Here is a 15,831-nt window from a genome sequence, read left to right as displayed (position 1 = left end):
GTTCAGGTGAGCAGTCACACTGAAAGAGGGAAGAGGTGCAAATGAAGCAGTAAATTTGAAGCCCTGCCAGGAAGGTGACACCATGAGAACTTCTGGGTGACAAGTGGTTTTGGTTTCTACAATCTGGTGGAGAATATTTAAAGGCTGTTAGCTCTCGAGGAGCCCCAGGAGGAGTCTGGCACAGCTGTAATTAACAGTTCATGGTAGTCACCAAGAGCTTTTGAAAAAAGCAGGGCTGACAAAACAGCAACTTCTGGACATGCTGAGGAACATGGTTTATTTATCCCACAAATCAAATGTCTCTGTTTAAACCCTGCAGCCCCCAGAGCTCCTGGCTGGCAGTGAGCAGTCCACTGGTCACCGGGCATTGTGTCCGTGCAGGAGGAGGAGCTGCTGTATCTGAGCATCCCTCAGGATGTCAGAGCTGATCCCACCTTTGCTTGTGCTGCCTTCAGCTCCGTGCCATGCTGCAGGAGCAGAGGGCACACCTTGGCACTGCAGGGCACCAAAGCTCTGCTCCGTGTGTCCCCTCACACCCCAGCGAGCCCCAGGCTGTCGATGGCAGGAGCTGTGCCCTGCAGGACACAGTGCCACACCAGGATGTGCCAGACCTGGCACAAAGACAGATCCCTGAACAGGAACTGCCACCTGGTGGCACAGGGACAATCTTGATGGCGTGCCAACCATGGAGACCTGGATTTCGGGGTGGCACTGGCTCTGCCCAGCGGCACTGAGCAGGCTGGGGCTGCTGCAGCACAGCCTGGCAGTGCTGCTTCCACTCACCCTGCTGGGAGCTTGCCCAGCCCTGAATCCTGGCTCTTGCCAAGGCTGCTCCAGCTCTCCACAGACTTCATTCCATTTGTTTGTGCCAGGCTGGGAAATGCCACCTCCAGCCCTGCTCAACTTCTTGTGACCCGATGCCACAAGATCAGGCGGCTCTGGTGAGGCAAGGCTGGATTTGTGCCCCAGGGGATGTGTCCCAGCGTGTGCCACACCTCAGCCAGCCCACGGTGGCCTTTGGTGCAGGGGGACAGGAGCAAAGTGAGGAGGTGAGGGGGACCATAAGGTCAGAGCTGCTTTCCTGGGATCAGGAAGGATGTGGCTTTGAGCTTGCTGAGAAACTTCAGGCCACAGCAAAGGCCCTTCTCCAGCCAAAATTATCCCTGATAACATCGAAGTCTGCTGTGCTGAGATAAAATCCTGGAGGGAACAGGCTTAGGGGAAAGCCTCCTGGGAATTTTCCTTCCCTTGACTCCAGGAAGCCTCGACACAAGGGAAAAGCGTGGGCTGGGGGCTGCCAGCCCATCCCAAAGCCCCCTCACCCCCTGGGGAATCCTTGACTCAGCCCCTTCCTGCTTCCCAAAGGACAGAGGAACAAAAGAGGAGGAGGGGGAAGGGAAAGGTCTAAGGGAAACTTCTTCCAACTTCTGGGGAAGAGAAAAGCCCTATTCAGGCAGGAAGAATGCCCGGTGGAGCTGGTCACTAAGCAACCCACAGCAATGTGGTACGGCCTGAGGAACAGGCAAGGAACAAAACTGCCTCATTGCCCACCCACAGCCCCTCAGGGAGAGCTTGCAGGGCCGGGGGACAGGGGACACCACCAGGGCCACCTGGGGACAGAGTGCACAGCCACCACTGTGGCACCCAGCAGGTCCAGAGCTCCCGAGTGCAGGAGTTTCTCCTCAGGCAGCTCTGGATGGTGACCAGCCTCACCCAGGCTTCCATGTTTGCTGCTCAGGAAGGATTTCTGGTCTGCTCCAAAGCCCGTGGCTCCCTCTGGGCATGGCATTCCCACAGGGCTGCATCGTTCCCAGCAGAGGCACTGTGCATTTCGGACACCTCCCTGCTCCCACAGACACTGTGGGCTCCTATGGGCAGAGCAGCCAGGCACAGGCTACACCCTCTCAGAGAAGCTGAATTCTGCATTTAGATTCTCAATGTGGGTGGTTGTCCTTCACAAACAAGCTCAGTGAGACATGAGAAACTGCCTGGTCTCTCTGCAGCACAAGGAAAAAGGGAAAAAGGAAGTCAAGCCTGACAAGCCTTGCTGACAATCCCAGCTGAAATGCCTTCCTTGGAGCCCAGAGAGACCCTGGAGACACTGCTGCCCCCAACAAAAATGCTGCAGAAGTGGAAAAACACTCACAACCAAGGTGGGTCCAGGGAGTGTGCAGCTGGTTAACCCCAGGGACATGTTCTGGACCTGCTGGGACTCTGGAGGTGGCTTTTTGCCTGCAGTGTCACGGGGGAAACATCCAGCCCTTCATGTATTTTTCCTGACTATCTGATACACCTGGAGAGCAGTTGCTGGGACAAGGGCAAACTTGCCAGGTGTTCACCCACTTCCTCAGGGAGGTGTTTGGCTGGTGCTGATCCCTGTCCTGCAAGGTGAACAGGTGGGGGATGCTCAGGGATGTCCACACAAGCTGCAGAGCTTCTCCAAGTGAAGGTAATCTCATTATCCCTCCGTCCTGTACTTTCCTGGCTTTGCCATCTGCTGTATCTCAGCCTTTAAAGTATCAATTTTGGGTGCACTAAATAACCACAAGCCACAGGGCTGCACAAAAGATCAGCTTGGCCAAAGTAGTACCATTAATTTTGCTTACAAAACCCCTTCCAGGAGGCCAACACACTCCAGGTTTGCTGGCTGCAGCTGGGCCCCTCTCAGCACCAGGGGGGACAGGCACTTCAGCCAGCAGCAAGGACACATAGCATCTGTCTTAGTTTGAAAAGACAGGAGTCTGTGAAGGAAGGCAAGAGCCTCCTGTGAAATTGAAAAGGTAAACCCCCTCCCTCCGAATTACCACAATTTGGAAATTAAAAGGCTCTCAGGCAAAGATATGGGAATGGGAATAACAGTTCTTTACTAGAAAAAAAAACTAAAGAAAAATAAAGAAAAAAATGTACTTTTTTTTTTACTGATAGAGTCAGAAACCTGACACCCTGAGGAGTCAGGGTGCTGGGAATAGTCCAGTTAAATGTGGCTGCTCCTCCTGGAGTGGCAGATGAAATGCTGCTGAAGCAGTGATCTGTAGAAGGGTGGAGTTTTCTCTGAAGGTCTGGTGATGGAGTAGATGGGCCTGGTCTTCCTCTGGGGATCCAGCAGAGAAGAAGCTGCTCCTCTAGGAATCCAGAAAAGGGCTACTCTAGTGCCCCAAAAAGTGCTGATTTTATGCAGGTAGGGCTGCTTGGCTCCTCCTCTGGGTGGAGCATCTCACAATGCGCTGATGTACCTTTACCGGTCATGCAGTGAGTCATTAATGGCCCATTAACAGAAGATATCTCCCCGGAGGGAGACATTGTTCTTGGGAGAGATAAGAAAACTGCCCAACCTCCAACACTTGGCAAATAGAATCCATGCTTATCTTACACGCCAGGACAGCATCCATCCCTGGACTTGGAGAGCTTCCACCTCCCCTCCCAGGAGGACAAACACCCTGGGCACGGCTGGGAGCCAGGCATGATGAAGTCCATCTATGCAAGGACTTGACACATCAGGTCCATGCCACAAAATTTCACATTTTGTCAGCCAGGGAAGCCCTGGGGCAAGAGGCACCAGGTACAGAAGGTCTGCCACACCATGGAGAGCAGCTGCCTGCCCTTGAGCTGATGGCAGTGCTCCTCTGGAAGTGTCATAGCAAGGCCATTCTGGGTAGCAGAAGTGAAAATCATTCTCTCTCAGATTAGTCACTGGATGTGTCCAGTCCATCCCAGTGCAGCCCGTTCCCCCCTCCCCCCACAAGAAACTAAGTCAACCTGAACCAGAATCTGTGTTTCCACCTCCATCCATTCCAGCTCTTTGGGGAGTTTGTTTAGACAATACCCAGTTCCAAAATGGGCATTGCTAATGGAGAGGATCCACTCAGAAGAGAAGTGGCCCCAGCCTGAGCAGCATCTCCTTTGTTGAGAGAGGAATTACACAAAGGACCATATCCATCCTGGATTCTGCTCTCTTAATACCCATGCCTACAACAAGCAAGAGTCCTGCAGCACAGCCAGACTTTTTTGGCAGGCTGCATTTTCTTGTTGGTCTTTGGGTCTCCAGCATTCACACATCTGTTGGAGTGCTGTGAAATAGCAGAGGTGCTGAAGGAGGGAAATGTCTTTGTGGGGATGAAATGTGCCTGGCAGTCCAGAGCTAACCTTGGCTCTGGTGGTCCTCTTCTGTTCCCAGGGAGGTGTTGTTGAGATTTCCCAGAACCTGCTGCAGTCAGGTTCTCACGTAAAGTTTAATTATATTCTCATCATGAAGTCTTTTCCACACCTGCTTCTCCAAGTTGAAGTCATGGTTAATGTAGAAAATCAGCTTTTTCCAGTTCTTGTCATAGTAGTGATCCGAGTACTTCTCGTGCCCCTCGGTGATGTAGCCATAGGCACTGACCTGGGAAAGATGCAGGGCTCACTGGGCAGGGCTACCAGGGATGGAGGGAGCAGGTGAAACACAGGACAGAGATGCCAGCTGGGGCTTCTCTGGTGACCCTGTGTGGGTATCCAGAAGGACCAGACTGTGACCACTGGCTCCAGAGATCTGCTGTCCCCTCACTGCCTCCCTGGGAGATCTCTAGGTCACAGCAGACTTCACCACCTCTTTGGGAGCTATTTTGGGGCTGTTTCTCATCTTCAGTCTGCACCTCCTCAGCTGACACGAGCCTATATGCTCTCAAGGCAGACAGCAGCCACCCCTGCTCTCCTCTGTCCCCTGCTCCCACTTCCAGACAGGTCTGGGTGCAAGAATCACCTTACCCTTACCTGGTCACAGAGATGAAGGGCAGTCAGGAGCATGAAGGCCCCCGTTGTGGGTCTGTACAGCCTCCAGTAGTGCTTTTGTAAATTTTTAGACTTTAAAAACCTGCAGCAGGAGAGAGGAAAGCACTGAGGAGTTGCTGGCTGTGGTGTTTCAAGCAAGGCACACCTTGTCCCCCTGTGGCTCATGTGGCATCTTCCCTCCTTGCAGCAGCTTGAGGCCATATGAGGCATTTCAGAAAAGCCCAGAACTTTCCAGCACCTGCACTGCAACCTAAGCCCAGCTCTGCCCCAGCTTTGTGCATGTGGAAGGTCTTGAGGCAGTGGGGGTAAAGAGGGGATGGATTAAAGGATCTCGTAGGTTAAAGCCCACCACTCTTAAATCTGCCCTTTGCTCTGCAGTGCTGAGGTGGCTTTGAGGCTCCCTGGTATATCCTGCTCCCCCATCCACATCTAGGAGTGGAATGAGACACAGGAAAGGTGCAGAGGAGTCACAAAACCTGCCAGGAGCTGCACTGTGTTATGCCAGGAGTTGTTAGGAAAGTAGGAGTAAACACTGGGAAAAAATAGCATGGAATGCTCTTGGTCTTGGAAAGGGCTGGCCAGGAAAATCAAGCCTGTTAGAGCACACAACCTGCAGCTCACCTGTTTTTCATGTATCTGAGGAAATCAGGGTGAACCACCAGGTATTTGTCCATTGTGAAATCCTTATTGAATTTCTGCCGGGGCTTCTGCCTAAGGACAGGAATGGGGAGACTCAAGACAAGTTCCTACTCCTCATCACAGCTGGAAAGGATCAGCCCTGATGCACTTGATGCTAAGAGGAGAACCACAAACACTGTGAAGATAATTCTGTAACATTTCCCACAATGACAAATCCTCCGTAGCCTGTGTGCATTGCAGAGGAAGAGATCAGGGAGGAGAGGCAACAAAAGGAGACAGGAATATCAAAAGCATGTGTTTGTACAGGCAAAAATTAGTGAAGCCAGGCCTTCATCCATGAGCAGACCACACCAGACCAGCCAGCAGCACGTGTTCATGCCCAAAAGCCACAAAGCTTTCTCTGAGCTCTGGCCACACATCATTTCAGCTGCCTCTGTGAAGGAGGTGTATGGACTACAGCAGTGCTCAGAGCTGTGGGGGAAATGAGAGATTTCTGCCTGCAAGTCTGTACCCTGGCCTTGTCCTCCATGGGGCTGAGCAGTGGGAGAGGAGAGGAGCACAACAGAGAGCTCGCCATGGAGGGGTAGAGGGGCTGTGGTTTGTTTTACCTGCCGAGGTTCAAGAATCCTTTCCTGATGTCCTTGTTGAGCAGAAGAGCCTTCAGCCACTCATAGTCCCTTGCTCCCTCCAGGAAGTGAATGTATCTGACATGCTAAGAAAACAAGTGAGCATTAATGAACAGCACTTCAAAAAAAAAAAATAAAATGCAAACAGGCATCTTGGCTCACTGAGTTTCTCGGACACACATCTGCAGCTCTCAACCAGAATGGAGATAACACCTGATGTGCAGCTCCTTCTACCTGCCACAAGGCTGTGGATGTGACAGTCTGGTCAGAGAGAGAGGAAACCAAATAAATTTTCCCAGGAATTGTTCTGGGGAGTTTCCAGAAGGGTGAGAGAATGAATTAAAACAATCTTGCAGCTGGTGTTTTGAACAGTTGTTTTCTCCTAAGATGTTTACCAAAGGGTGTCTTCTCAATTAGCCAGTGGTGTGAAGGGGTGTTAATTAAGTGACCAATCAAGTCCACCTGTATCAGAATGGTGTATAAAAATGGATGGGTTTTTAATAAACCTGAATTAGCCTGCTGAAGAGAGTTAATGTGCTGCCTTCCCTCCCATCCCTGACTCAGCGGTGGCACAAGGCTGGGGTGGCAGTGACACAGCTTGCCACAGCAAACACTCACAGTGAGCCAGGGCAGTGCAGGTCCCCTCCCTGAGGGTGATGCTAAAGGGCTGCCCCTTTGCTCCTCGTGGCAGAGCAGAACTGAAGCACGCAGACAAACAGCATCCTCTTAAAGCTGTGCATGCACACAGCAGGGACCTCACTCACTTTATCCCATGGGATGCTGCTGAACCCTCTGTGTCCCAAGATCTGAAGAGAGGAAGCCAGGGAGAAGGCCGTGAATCCATAAAAGGAGGTTTTGGTTCCCACATCTTTTTCATAACCCTTGATTACAGCCCCACTCACCCTGGCCAAGGAAATAAAACAGAGGAGCAGAGTTAGGTGACCACTGAAACCTCTCCCATGCACATTCCTAATAGGAAAAGACAGTGTTATCCCAGAGGAAGGGTAGACTAGGCCCATTCTGATTGGGACCCTGAACTGCAGGAGAGCCCCTGCTGTGGAAATGGCTCTTCATGGCTCATTTGTGACCACAGGCTTTGGATATTTAGTAACTTTCCAATTATTTTTGGACTTTTTTTCTCCTGCCATCCATCATTTTGGCACTTGGGAATGAGTGGAATACTAGAAGAGATGAAGTGACCCAGCCACAGTCAGGGGCTAGCCACAGTAAGCTAGCTGTGCATCTTCTGAGAACCAAGGCAGCCTTACCTGAAGACATAGTCATGGGAGTCAATCTCCTGGCCCATCCCAGAGTTATTCAGTATTCCTCCATTCCCCACAACAGCACAGCTGATGCATGTGGGCACGCTGCTGTCATGGCTGGCCAGGAGCAGCTGCTGGTGGGGCTTTGGGGGCAGCAGGGATATGACCTCCTTTACCACTGTGAAGCAAACACAGTGGTGAGTTATCAAGAGCCTTTGGGATGGACACAGTGAAACCACCAGAGTTTCCACATGAGATCCTCCTAGACTGACGCCTTTGATGGGGAGATGCTGCAAACCTCAGCATAATGTTCCTGTTAGGAGGCTGAAAGTCCCATCCTGCCAAGCCCTGAGGGACTCACGTGAATAATTCAGGTCCATGAAGCCATAGGGGGGTGTAAAATGCTCCAGGCGGTTCCATTCACTGTCATTGAAGTATCTCTTGTCTATGAAGAGTGTGATGTTGGGCAGGAAAAGATCCCGCAGCCAGTCAGACTTGGCAGCCCTGGCCCTCACTGATTCAGAGCAGGTCTTGAAAAACAAAAAGGAAACAGTAATGACTGATGAGCAGGGCTGATAGACCTGAGTGCCAGTGCTTGTGTGCCTGTGTGTGGCAGGACCAAAGGGAAACACAGAAATTCCAGTGGTACCATTTCCCTCGTGATCCCCATCCCTGGGAACATGAAGCACAATTTTAGCATTACATCCATAACCAGCTGGTGAAATGTCACCCACAAGGGAGCCAGGATGACTCCAAGTCTCTGAGACTTTCCTCTTCAGAACAACAGGCCTGTCATGCTTAAATGTTTCACTGGCTTTGGGCCTCATTATCTGATGCAAATTGACATTTGTAATAGGTCTAACCTAAATGCATCAAATAAGGCTGTAAGCAGTAGGAATATGCTGCAATAATATATCCATGCTACAATGAGCAGTCCCTGTTGGCAACACACCTCACCAGGTCCTCAGAGTCCACCCGAGGAAACACTGACGAACAAATGAAATCAGATCAGCATTGCCACTCCCTTTAAAGGTAAGAAAAAATGTGCAACAACTTGTTCAACGTCATAAATAAATCAGTGAAATGTGCAGCTGAGAAAGGGACCCAAGCCAGCTTATCCTACAAGGGAGGTCTCACTGCAGCTGGCAAGAGTGAGGCTGCGTGTGCAGATGGAAAACAAACAGCTCCACTGCACTGAATTTTCTGCTGAGTCAATTTGGGCTAGACTTTCTTAGACACCTTCCCCAAACACCTACTGAAAGACAAAATAGAGATCAAATGGACCCAGCTCAAATCCCCTGCATTGCCAAAGCCTTGCTGAGTGCTCTGTGGCCAAGCTGGGGTCTCTGCAGTGGATGAGGATGACAGCCCTGTCACAGCCTGAGGAGACACCCTCATTCTGCCTGTCACCACAGGAACACACTGAGGACAGCACTGCCCAGGGTTTCATGGTGCCATCATTTCACTCACAGCATATTTCATGTCCATAAGCATGGGACATTCCTGTCCTGCTCAAGCAGGTGCTGTCCAAGGCTTGGTACTTCTTGTGCCTCAGAGCTAGACTGGATCAGTACCAGAGGAACAAGGGAAAACTGATCATGTAGGAAATTAAGGAGGGGAGAGTGTTCCTAATGACTCCCTCTCTCTGCAGAATTACAGATCAGGTTTGGGAGTGAGACACAACATGTTAGAAGGTGACCCACCTGTTCCAAGCCTTCCAGAAACAGGGATGCCAGGGAAAACTGCTCTGGGTAGTCTTTGCAAAGACTTACCAGCATAGGATGGGGGACAGAGACAGTATGAGACACCACAACCTGTCCCTGCTGCTTGCTGAGAACTTTGCTGGAGTTTACTGCTTTCCTAAAGGCCCTGTTCCTGGACATTAGTAATTAAGATATGCTCAAATTTAATTAACCTGAGTCTTCATGTGAATGCAGATGTTGTATATAGAGGTCTTCCTGTCTGGGTCCCACCAGCATCTGCATACAACAGTGAGTGACCTACCAGCTCTGAAATCATCCCCAGCTGCAAAGGGCACACATGCCCAGGGGCCAGCAGACAAGGAGGTCAGTGGGAAGGCACCATTCTTGGTGACCACCTGCACCACCCCACCTACCGAGGGTGGGGATGAGTTATCCAGCAGGTACTCGTCCTCGAAATCCCACTGTGGCTCAGATGTGAAGTTAGCAGAGCTCAGTTTCCTCCTCTGTGTCACAGCAGCAGCCTGAGGGGTAGGTCTTGCAGTTTTCATTGATGCAGGAGGTGCTTTGGGTTTTGTTTGGTCTTCAGATGTGTTGTTCTCACGTGCTCCCGTCACCACTTTGGATTTTATTTGGTCTTTGGATGTATTGTTCTCTTGTGCTCCCTTCACCACAGAGGGTGGTTCCACTGTTGCCTTCTCCTTGCCTCCCTTCTCCCTGGGAAGTGGTTTCACTGTTGTCTTTTCCTTGTCTTCTTCCACCCATGGAGCTGGCCTCGCTGTTGTTTCCCCCTTGTTTTCCTGCACCACTGGGGTTGTTTTCACTGTTGTCTTCTTGATTCCCTCCAACTGGGGTGGTGGTTTCACAGCTGTACTCTCCTTGGCTTCCTTAACAATCATAACTGGTCTCATTGTTTCCTTCTGCTCCTCCTTTCCATTCCATCTTGGTGTCTTCTCCACCACATCATCGAGTCTTGTCATGTGTCCTCCCAAAGTCACCTTTGAAATGCTCCTGGAGTTCCCATTATCAGAATAGTTTAAACCCTGTTGCTCTTGGGGGTCCACTTCTTGTGTCTCTGGGGCATGTTGGAAAACGTTCCATTTCCTGAATGCAATCAAAGGAAAAGCAGATACATCACACACACTTAACACTGAACACCCTTCAGCTCATTTCTAGTGCTCTTGACTCTGAGCATCTCTCTGTGCTTTAGAGCAATTTCATTTTAAACTTTGCCAAAACGTTATTCAACTTCCTACACCGTTCTAGCCCAAACGCTGCTTATCTCCCCGCTAGGCAAATCCCAGAGGCACACATTGTCTCCTCAGCACTTGGCACATGGAGCATTCACACTGGCAGGAACTGCCAAGCAGTACAGCCCAGCTCTGCCACGCACTGGGCAGGTCCCCTGGCAATGTCCCCGGAGCACGGCGGGGTTGGTTTGGAGATCCTGGGCTCAGGACACGGCTCCCACCATGGAGGCACCATCTGCCTCTCTCCTCTGCCAGCACAGCCCTGTGCTGCAGCAACAGAGCAGCAAGAGCTGCCAGAATTCAGGAAGGGAAGGCTAAGAAGAAGTGAAACCCACTTCTTTACCCTACATCACCTCTTGAGCTTTTGGGGTGACAGGGCACTTTTTTCTCTCCCTCTCCACCTTGATCAGGTAGTGCAAGGGCATCACACAGCACTCACCAGGCGCATCTGTCTGAAGGCAGACACTGTGAAGCTGTTAAAATGCAAAAATCTCTACATTTTTAGCACTTGCCTCTAATACTGCAGCTGCCCTGTTGCCTGATTCAGAGGCACAGGCAGGTACAAGGTTATCACAGGAGGACACATCTGCCAACAGCAGAAGAGCCACCTGCAACAGAACTGTGCTGAAACCCAGGAAAAACAACCAAGGCAGAATTGGTGGATTTTTGTCCTCAACATTCCCTCTTCTCTGCGCATGGCTGGAGGGTAGAACAAGAAAAAGGAAGGTGAAAAATACCTGCAGCTGAGCTTTTCTGTACAGCAAGGCTTTTCAGGATAAACCCTGGCTGTGGCAGGCTGATCCCACACTCATGCTCGGCCTGTGCATGACGCACTTGTTTCGGAATGCTGTGATTGCTTTCCAGGTGATAAATGGGACAAAAAACACTTCTTCAGATAACAGGCTACAGATAGCAGCTCCGTTGCTGCTGAAATGTGATGGATATCACACCACTGTGAAAGTGTTCAGGAAATGATCAGCTAAGGAGGCTTTTAAAAATCGTTTCATATCAGATAAATACAAGGCTAAAAAAGAGAGCTTGTAGCAAATGGCCTATCAGCTCTGCCTCTCTCCTAATCATTAGCCAGTTTCAACCAAGTGTGCAGCATGTGCTTTCTATTATAGTGTTTCATGTATAAACTTATGTCACTGTTTATTGCACAATAGGAGGAAAGATTTTATATTGACACTTTAAATAAAGAGAAATTTTGTAAGGTAGCTCAGGCAGATCTTAAATCCCTTGGTGAATTTTTGTTGTATTTTTAAGATGATGTTTGAAACTTTGAAATAAAGTGCAGAGAACAAATGAAACGGGAATTTCAATATGAGAAACCATCCCCCGCTCCAGGCTTTCCCTGTGTGCTGTCTTGCGGGGCAGATTCCACCTCAGTCTGTTACACTTCAAATGCTGTGCCAGAGACCAAAAATATAAAACCAAGGACTCTTCACATCCCAAACCTTGCTCCCTGCACTCAGGCCCACATGGCCAGGCACTCGTGCTTACACAGGACCCTGCTCTCCTGAGCAGCATTTTAAATCCAGACAAATTGTCAAAGCAGCTCAATGAATTTCAGGCTCTAGAGTCCAGCTGGCAAACAACTGCAAAAGCTCAGTGACATTTCCTGTCATTTTCCTCCCCTTTTACAAAGCCCAAGGACAAATAGAGGATAAAGCCATGAAAATGCTGCTTTGTGTATTCTACCTGACATACAAGGTGCAGAAATAGAACTGCCACACAGACAACCACACAGAGCTCATACATTGTTGTGTTTTATTTAAATTGCATAAATACAGGCATTTCCATTCTCTGAAACTACAACAGAAGGAAATTGCTCCAAGCAGATAAATATGAAGAGCCACTTCTTCTTCCAGCTCTGGCACTGATGGGCTCTGGGATCAAGGAGAACTCCACTTCTCTACACCTCCTCCTGCTCTCCTTTCCCTCCCACCTCCTTTGTGCAGGTTCCAAGCTCTCCAAATTGACAGCTGTCCTCAAAGCGTGGTCTCAAGCTGCTAGAGCTGAGCTGAACTCAAGTCACCTCCAGAAGAGCTGCAGATGTTCCCAGCCTCGCTCCTCCTGCAATTCCCTCCATACCCATTCCTGTAGGATTTACTTGACTATTTATATAAAATAGATACCAAGATATCATGTCTACATGACATTGCAGTATGCAGCATATTTTGTGTTAGGAATCAGCTGCTAAACCTGCTATAAATTCAAAGCCATCCCACCAAATTCACTGTCCACCAATGCAATCTGGATTAGGGCTGAAAAAGGTTCTCTGGGAGCCAACAGGAAAAGTAAATACTGTGTAGTGACAAAGTATGAAAATGTAAGATTAGTGAACCAAAAGGTGCTTTAGACAGCTACAAAAGGAAGCCCTGGAAAACAGTGAGCTAAGAGAAGCAGGTTTTTGACTGTGGATCTTCCAAGGCCATGCTCTGCTAAGGTGGTCACCTAACTCAGATCAGAAGTGCAAGTATCAGGGTAAAAAAAGACAGAGAGACAGAAAGTGAGCACAAGCCTCCACACCAGACAGTGCATGCCACGAAGGAACAGGTCCCTTACCTGAAAATCTTTGTCTTGGCCAAGTCAAACAAGGAGCTGGAATTGCCAACGAAGAGGTAGAACTGTGCTACGACAAGGAGGCAAATCAGGGCTTTGGCGATTTTCGGGAGCCGTACCCTGGAGCAGCGCATGGCGAGGTGGCAGAGGTGCTCACCAGGCACTGCCTCACCAAGGTGTGTGCAGGACTGGGCTGGTCTTCCCTCTGGATTTCCCTACAGCAACGTGCACACCCTGTCTCCCAGCACCCCCAGACACTGCACACAGATTGAATTGCTCAGGAAAGGCATCAGTTTTGTACTGTTCCCGTTCATCACATCATCAGGGAAAGGAAAGCTTTTTACTGCAAACAATGGAAGTATCCTGTATTTTTCTTAATGACTTTGGCCTGCCCTAAAATGGAAACTCTTTATCTCTAACCTGGGAATGAATGTGAACTTTGGAAGTCGCCATAGTTACAATCCAGGAAACTTTCAGAACCCCACCTGCCCACGATTTTAGACATAACCATAAACATATTCTTCATGCAGTAATTGCCTGCAGCTCCGACCCAGAAGCAATCCCTGTCCCCTAAATGCTAATGGCTAGAGACACACCCATTTTACTTTGTGGCTGGGAGGCAACCCAACAAATCAAAGACTTGGTGCAAATCCACCACAGAAAAGAGGAATTTGTGTTATGAAAATCCCCAGTCAGCGTGAAATCAATCTTTGGCAGTTGAGATTATATCACCCCACCAGCAGAGGGAAAGATTTGCAAAGGTGGACACCACAGCCAGAGAAATGTTCACTTCTACCAGGGCTGTAGTTTCACAGCAAAGGGCTATTTTAACTTTCTAAGTTGTTAAACATTAACCATGAAAGGTCAAGGGGAGATGGCCATACTGCTTCTTAGCATAGGCTGCTTTCACACAGCTCTCATAAAAAATGAAGCTCAGATAAAAAAAAGCTTTTGCTGACAGTATCTCAAATCTCAAAAGCACTCCCACTGTTACTGAATACCCAGAGAACTGAAGGTGCCTGTTTTATGTCACAGCAAAGCCAGTCAACAGGTTTCACAACTACAAGACTTTTTTTGTTAATGGGGTCCCAAAGGGAAATTCTGGAGGCAGGAAACATTTTCCTTCTCCATGTAACATTACTGCAAAACCAAGAGCCACAAGGGATAGAAAAATTCCCACAAGCAGAAAAATATGGATTTCTTTGCTTTTCAGGATCTGCGCTGGTGATTGTGGAGAATTGTCTGTAGCACTCTTTGTTCAGGAGGGATTGTGTTTGGGGGAATATCCAAATCTCTGGCAAGCACATTAGGCAAAAGCAAGCTTGGTATATGCAAAACAGGGCTTTTCACCTTTTTGGTGTAAGAAAAGAAAACCTAACTCCCCCCATCAGAGTACGGACTTCCCTTGGAGCATCATTTCCTCACCATCCACCCCCAGGGCTGAGATCAGTCTGTCAGAACTGAGGCACCAGGCTGGTTTGCCCAAACAGATTGGGAAATGGGGATGTATTGGAACTCTCCAGGGATGACCTGGTAAAAACTGAGGTCAAGAGCAGAGCTGGTCTCTTAAACAGCTCCATAAAGAGGAGGATTCTTGGGATCCACAGGGCTCCCAGCCCATGGGCAGGAAGGTACAAAGCAAAGACTGCACAATGCACAGGGCCTGGCCTCTCAAGGGCAACAGCATCCTTTTCCAAATGCATGTTTCTCTGCAGCCCTACCTGCATTCCCACCTGCACTCACAGGAGATGCTGCTTCATTTATGGTATAGAGACCCCAGGCCCAGCGCTGCTGGTGTGTCCAGTGCCCACAGCAGAAGTTCTTCCATTCTTCAGTACTGTAAAAACAAGATGACTTTTTTATCTAAGCAAACTGCTCCTGGGATCATTGAGTAAAGATGATTTTCTGTCAGTCCTTTTTGATCTCCAATATCCATTTAATTCCACATCCACTTCACTAATCCTTAGTTACATCCTGGACATATAAAAGGCAGATTTTCCTTGGGGTTTTTTTTATTAATTCATAAACAAACTTGATTGTCATTAAATCCTACACTGTATGTGTTGAGGGTGTCAGCTGGCAAGCTGGCATTTGAACTGTGCCATAAATTTATCTGTGTGCACGTTCTTCACTGGGCTGTGTATCAAATTTTGTTTACTTGTGTGCTTTCCACTCTCCCATGTCTCTGGTCTACAGAACAGAACATCACAAGATGTGCTCAAGAACAGAAGTGTTCTACAGATCAATCAGTCTTAGCTGCAGGATAAATTTGTCTTTCAGTGATGTCTACAATCTACCAAAAGCAGTGTTTGACTGGAAGCCAGTGGAATAAAGCTGCTAAAGAAGCTGGGGGTGTTTGGACATGTTCACAGTATTATTTGATGATGTAAGAACTGAGTTACAAGTGGGGGAGAAAAATAATGACATTGTCTGCAGCTGCTCAGTGGCCATGCCTCGGGGCTAGCAAAGCCTTGGCTTGGCACCCTTAGGTTCTTGTTTTCCCCTCCCTCTTCAGTGGTCATCTTCAGAAGCAAATGCTTTCAGGCTGGGAATCTGGAGGGGGAGAAACTACAAGAGCAAACTCTGCACAGCTGTTTGTCTTGTTTTTAGCAAATGAAGCTGATAGCCCAAAAACTTCCAAGCTTGCCATAACTCCACACTCACTGGCCACTTTCCAGCTAGTTCCTTCCCTTCTGCACCAAACCTTCTCTCAAAAACTAAACAAGCATCCAGAGACAACAGCATTTGTTGAACCAAAGCCCCCACATCTTATACAGTGGCACTTTCAAGAATACCCAGAGTTCTGTCACAGAGTCAGGAGTCAGGGAAAGCTCTGTGAGCCATCAATTACTAGGAGTAGGACTGAGTCACAGGCAATCACAAAACAGTATCTTACACCACACAGGCTGCTGGTTTTCTCTCTGATAAAAGGGTTATAGGAGCACTGCCAAGGAAGACAAATGGCAGAGGCAATGATCCACAACGCCCTCTCCTCCATGGGATTGCAGTTATATCCTTATGA

At 48.9% G+C, this 15,831-nt stretch overlaps 1 protein-coding gene across 2 annotated transcripts; it reads right to left on the bottom strand.

The window, feature by feature from the left end:
* Positions 1-2,569: 2,569 nt before the first annotated feature.
* On the bottom strand, positions 2,570-14,964 carry ST6GALNAC1 (ST6 N-acetylgalactosaminide alpha-2,6-sialyltransferase 1). Of its 2 annotated transcripts, none has more exons than XM_072936919.1 (9): positions 10,982-14,964; positions 9,411-10,098; positions 7,656-7,824; positions 7,301-7,472; positions 6,797-6,935; positions 6,015-6,118; positions 5,389-5,478; positions 4,750-4,849; positions 2,570-4,381 (listed from the first exon to the last, which is right to left on the bottom strand). In XM_072936919.1, the coding sequence occupies exons 2-9, from the start codon at positions 9,972-9,974 to the stop codon at positions 4,211-4,213; spliced, it is 1,509 nt and encodes a 502-aa protein (XP_072793020.1). In that variant the 5' UTR covers positions 9,975-10,098; positions 10,982-14,964; the 3' UTR covers positions 2,570-4,210. The 2 variants fall into 2 exon arrangements, with proteins under 2 accessions (XP_072793020.1, XP_002188632.5); XM_002188596.6 differs by having other exon boundaries at positions 12,813-14,964.
* Positions 14,965-15,831: the final 867 nt, after the last annotated feature.

This window comes from Taeniopygia guttata, chromosome 18 (genome assembly GCF_048771995.1).
Source record: "Taeniopygia guttata chromosome 18, bTaeGut7.mat, whole genome shotgun sequence".
Lineage (NCBI taxonomy): Eukaryota > Metazoa > Chordata > Aves > Passeriformes > Estrildidae > Taeniopygia > Taeniopygia guttata.
Note: the sequence above shows the minus strand (reverse complement) of the source record. Positions and strands in the feature narration are given on the sequence as shown.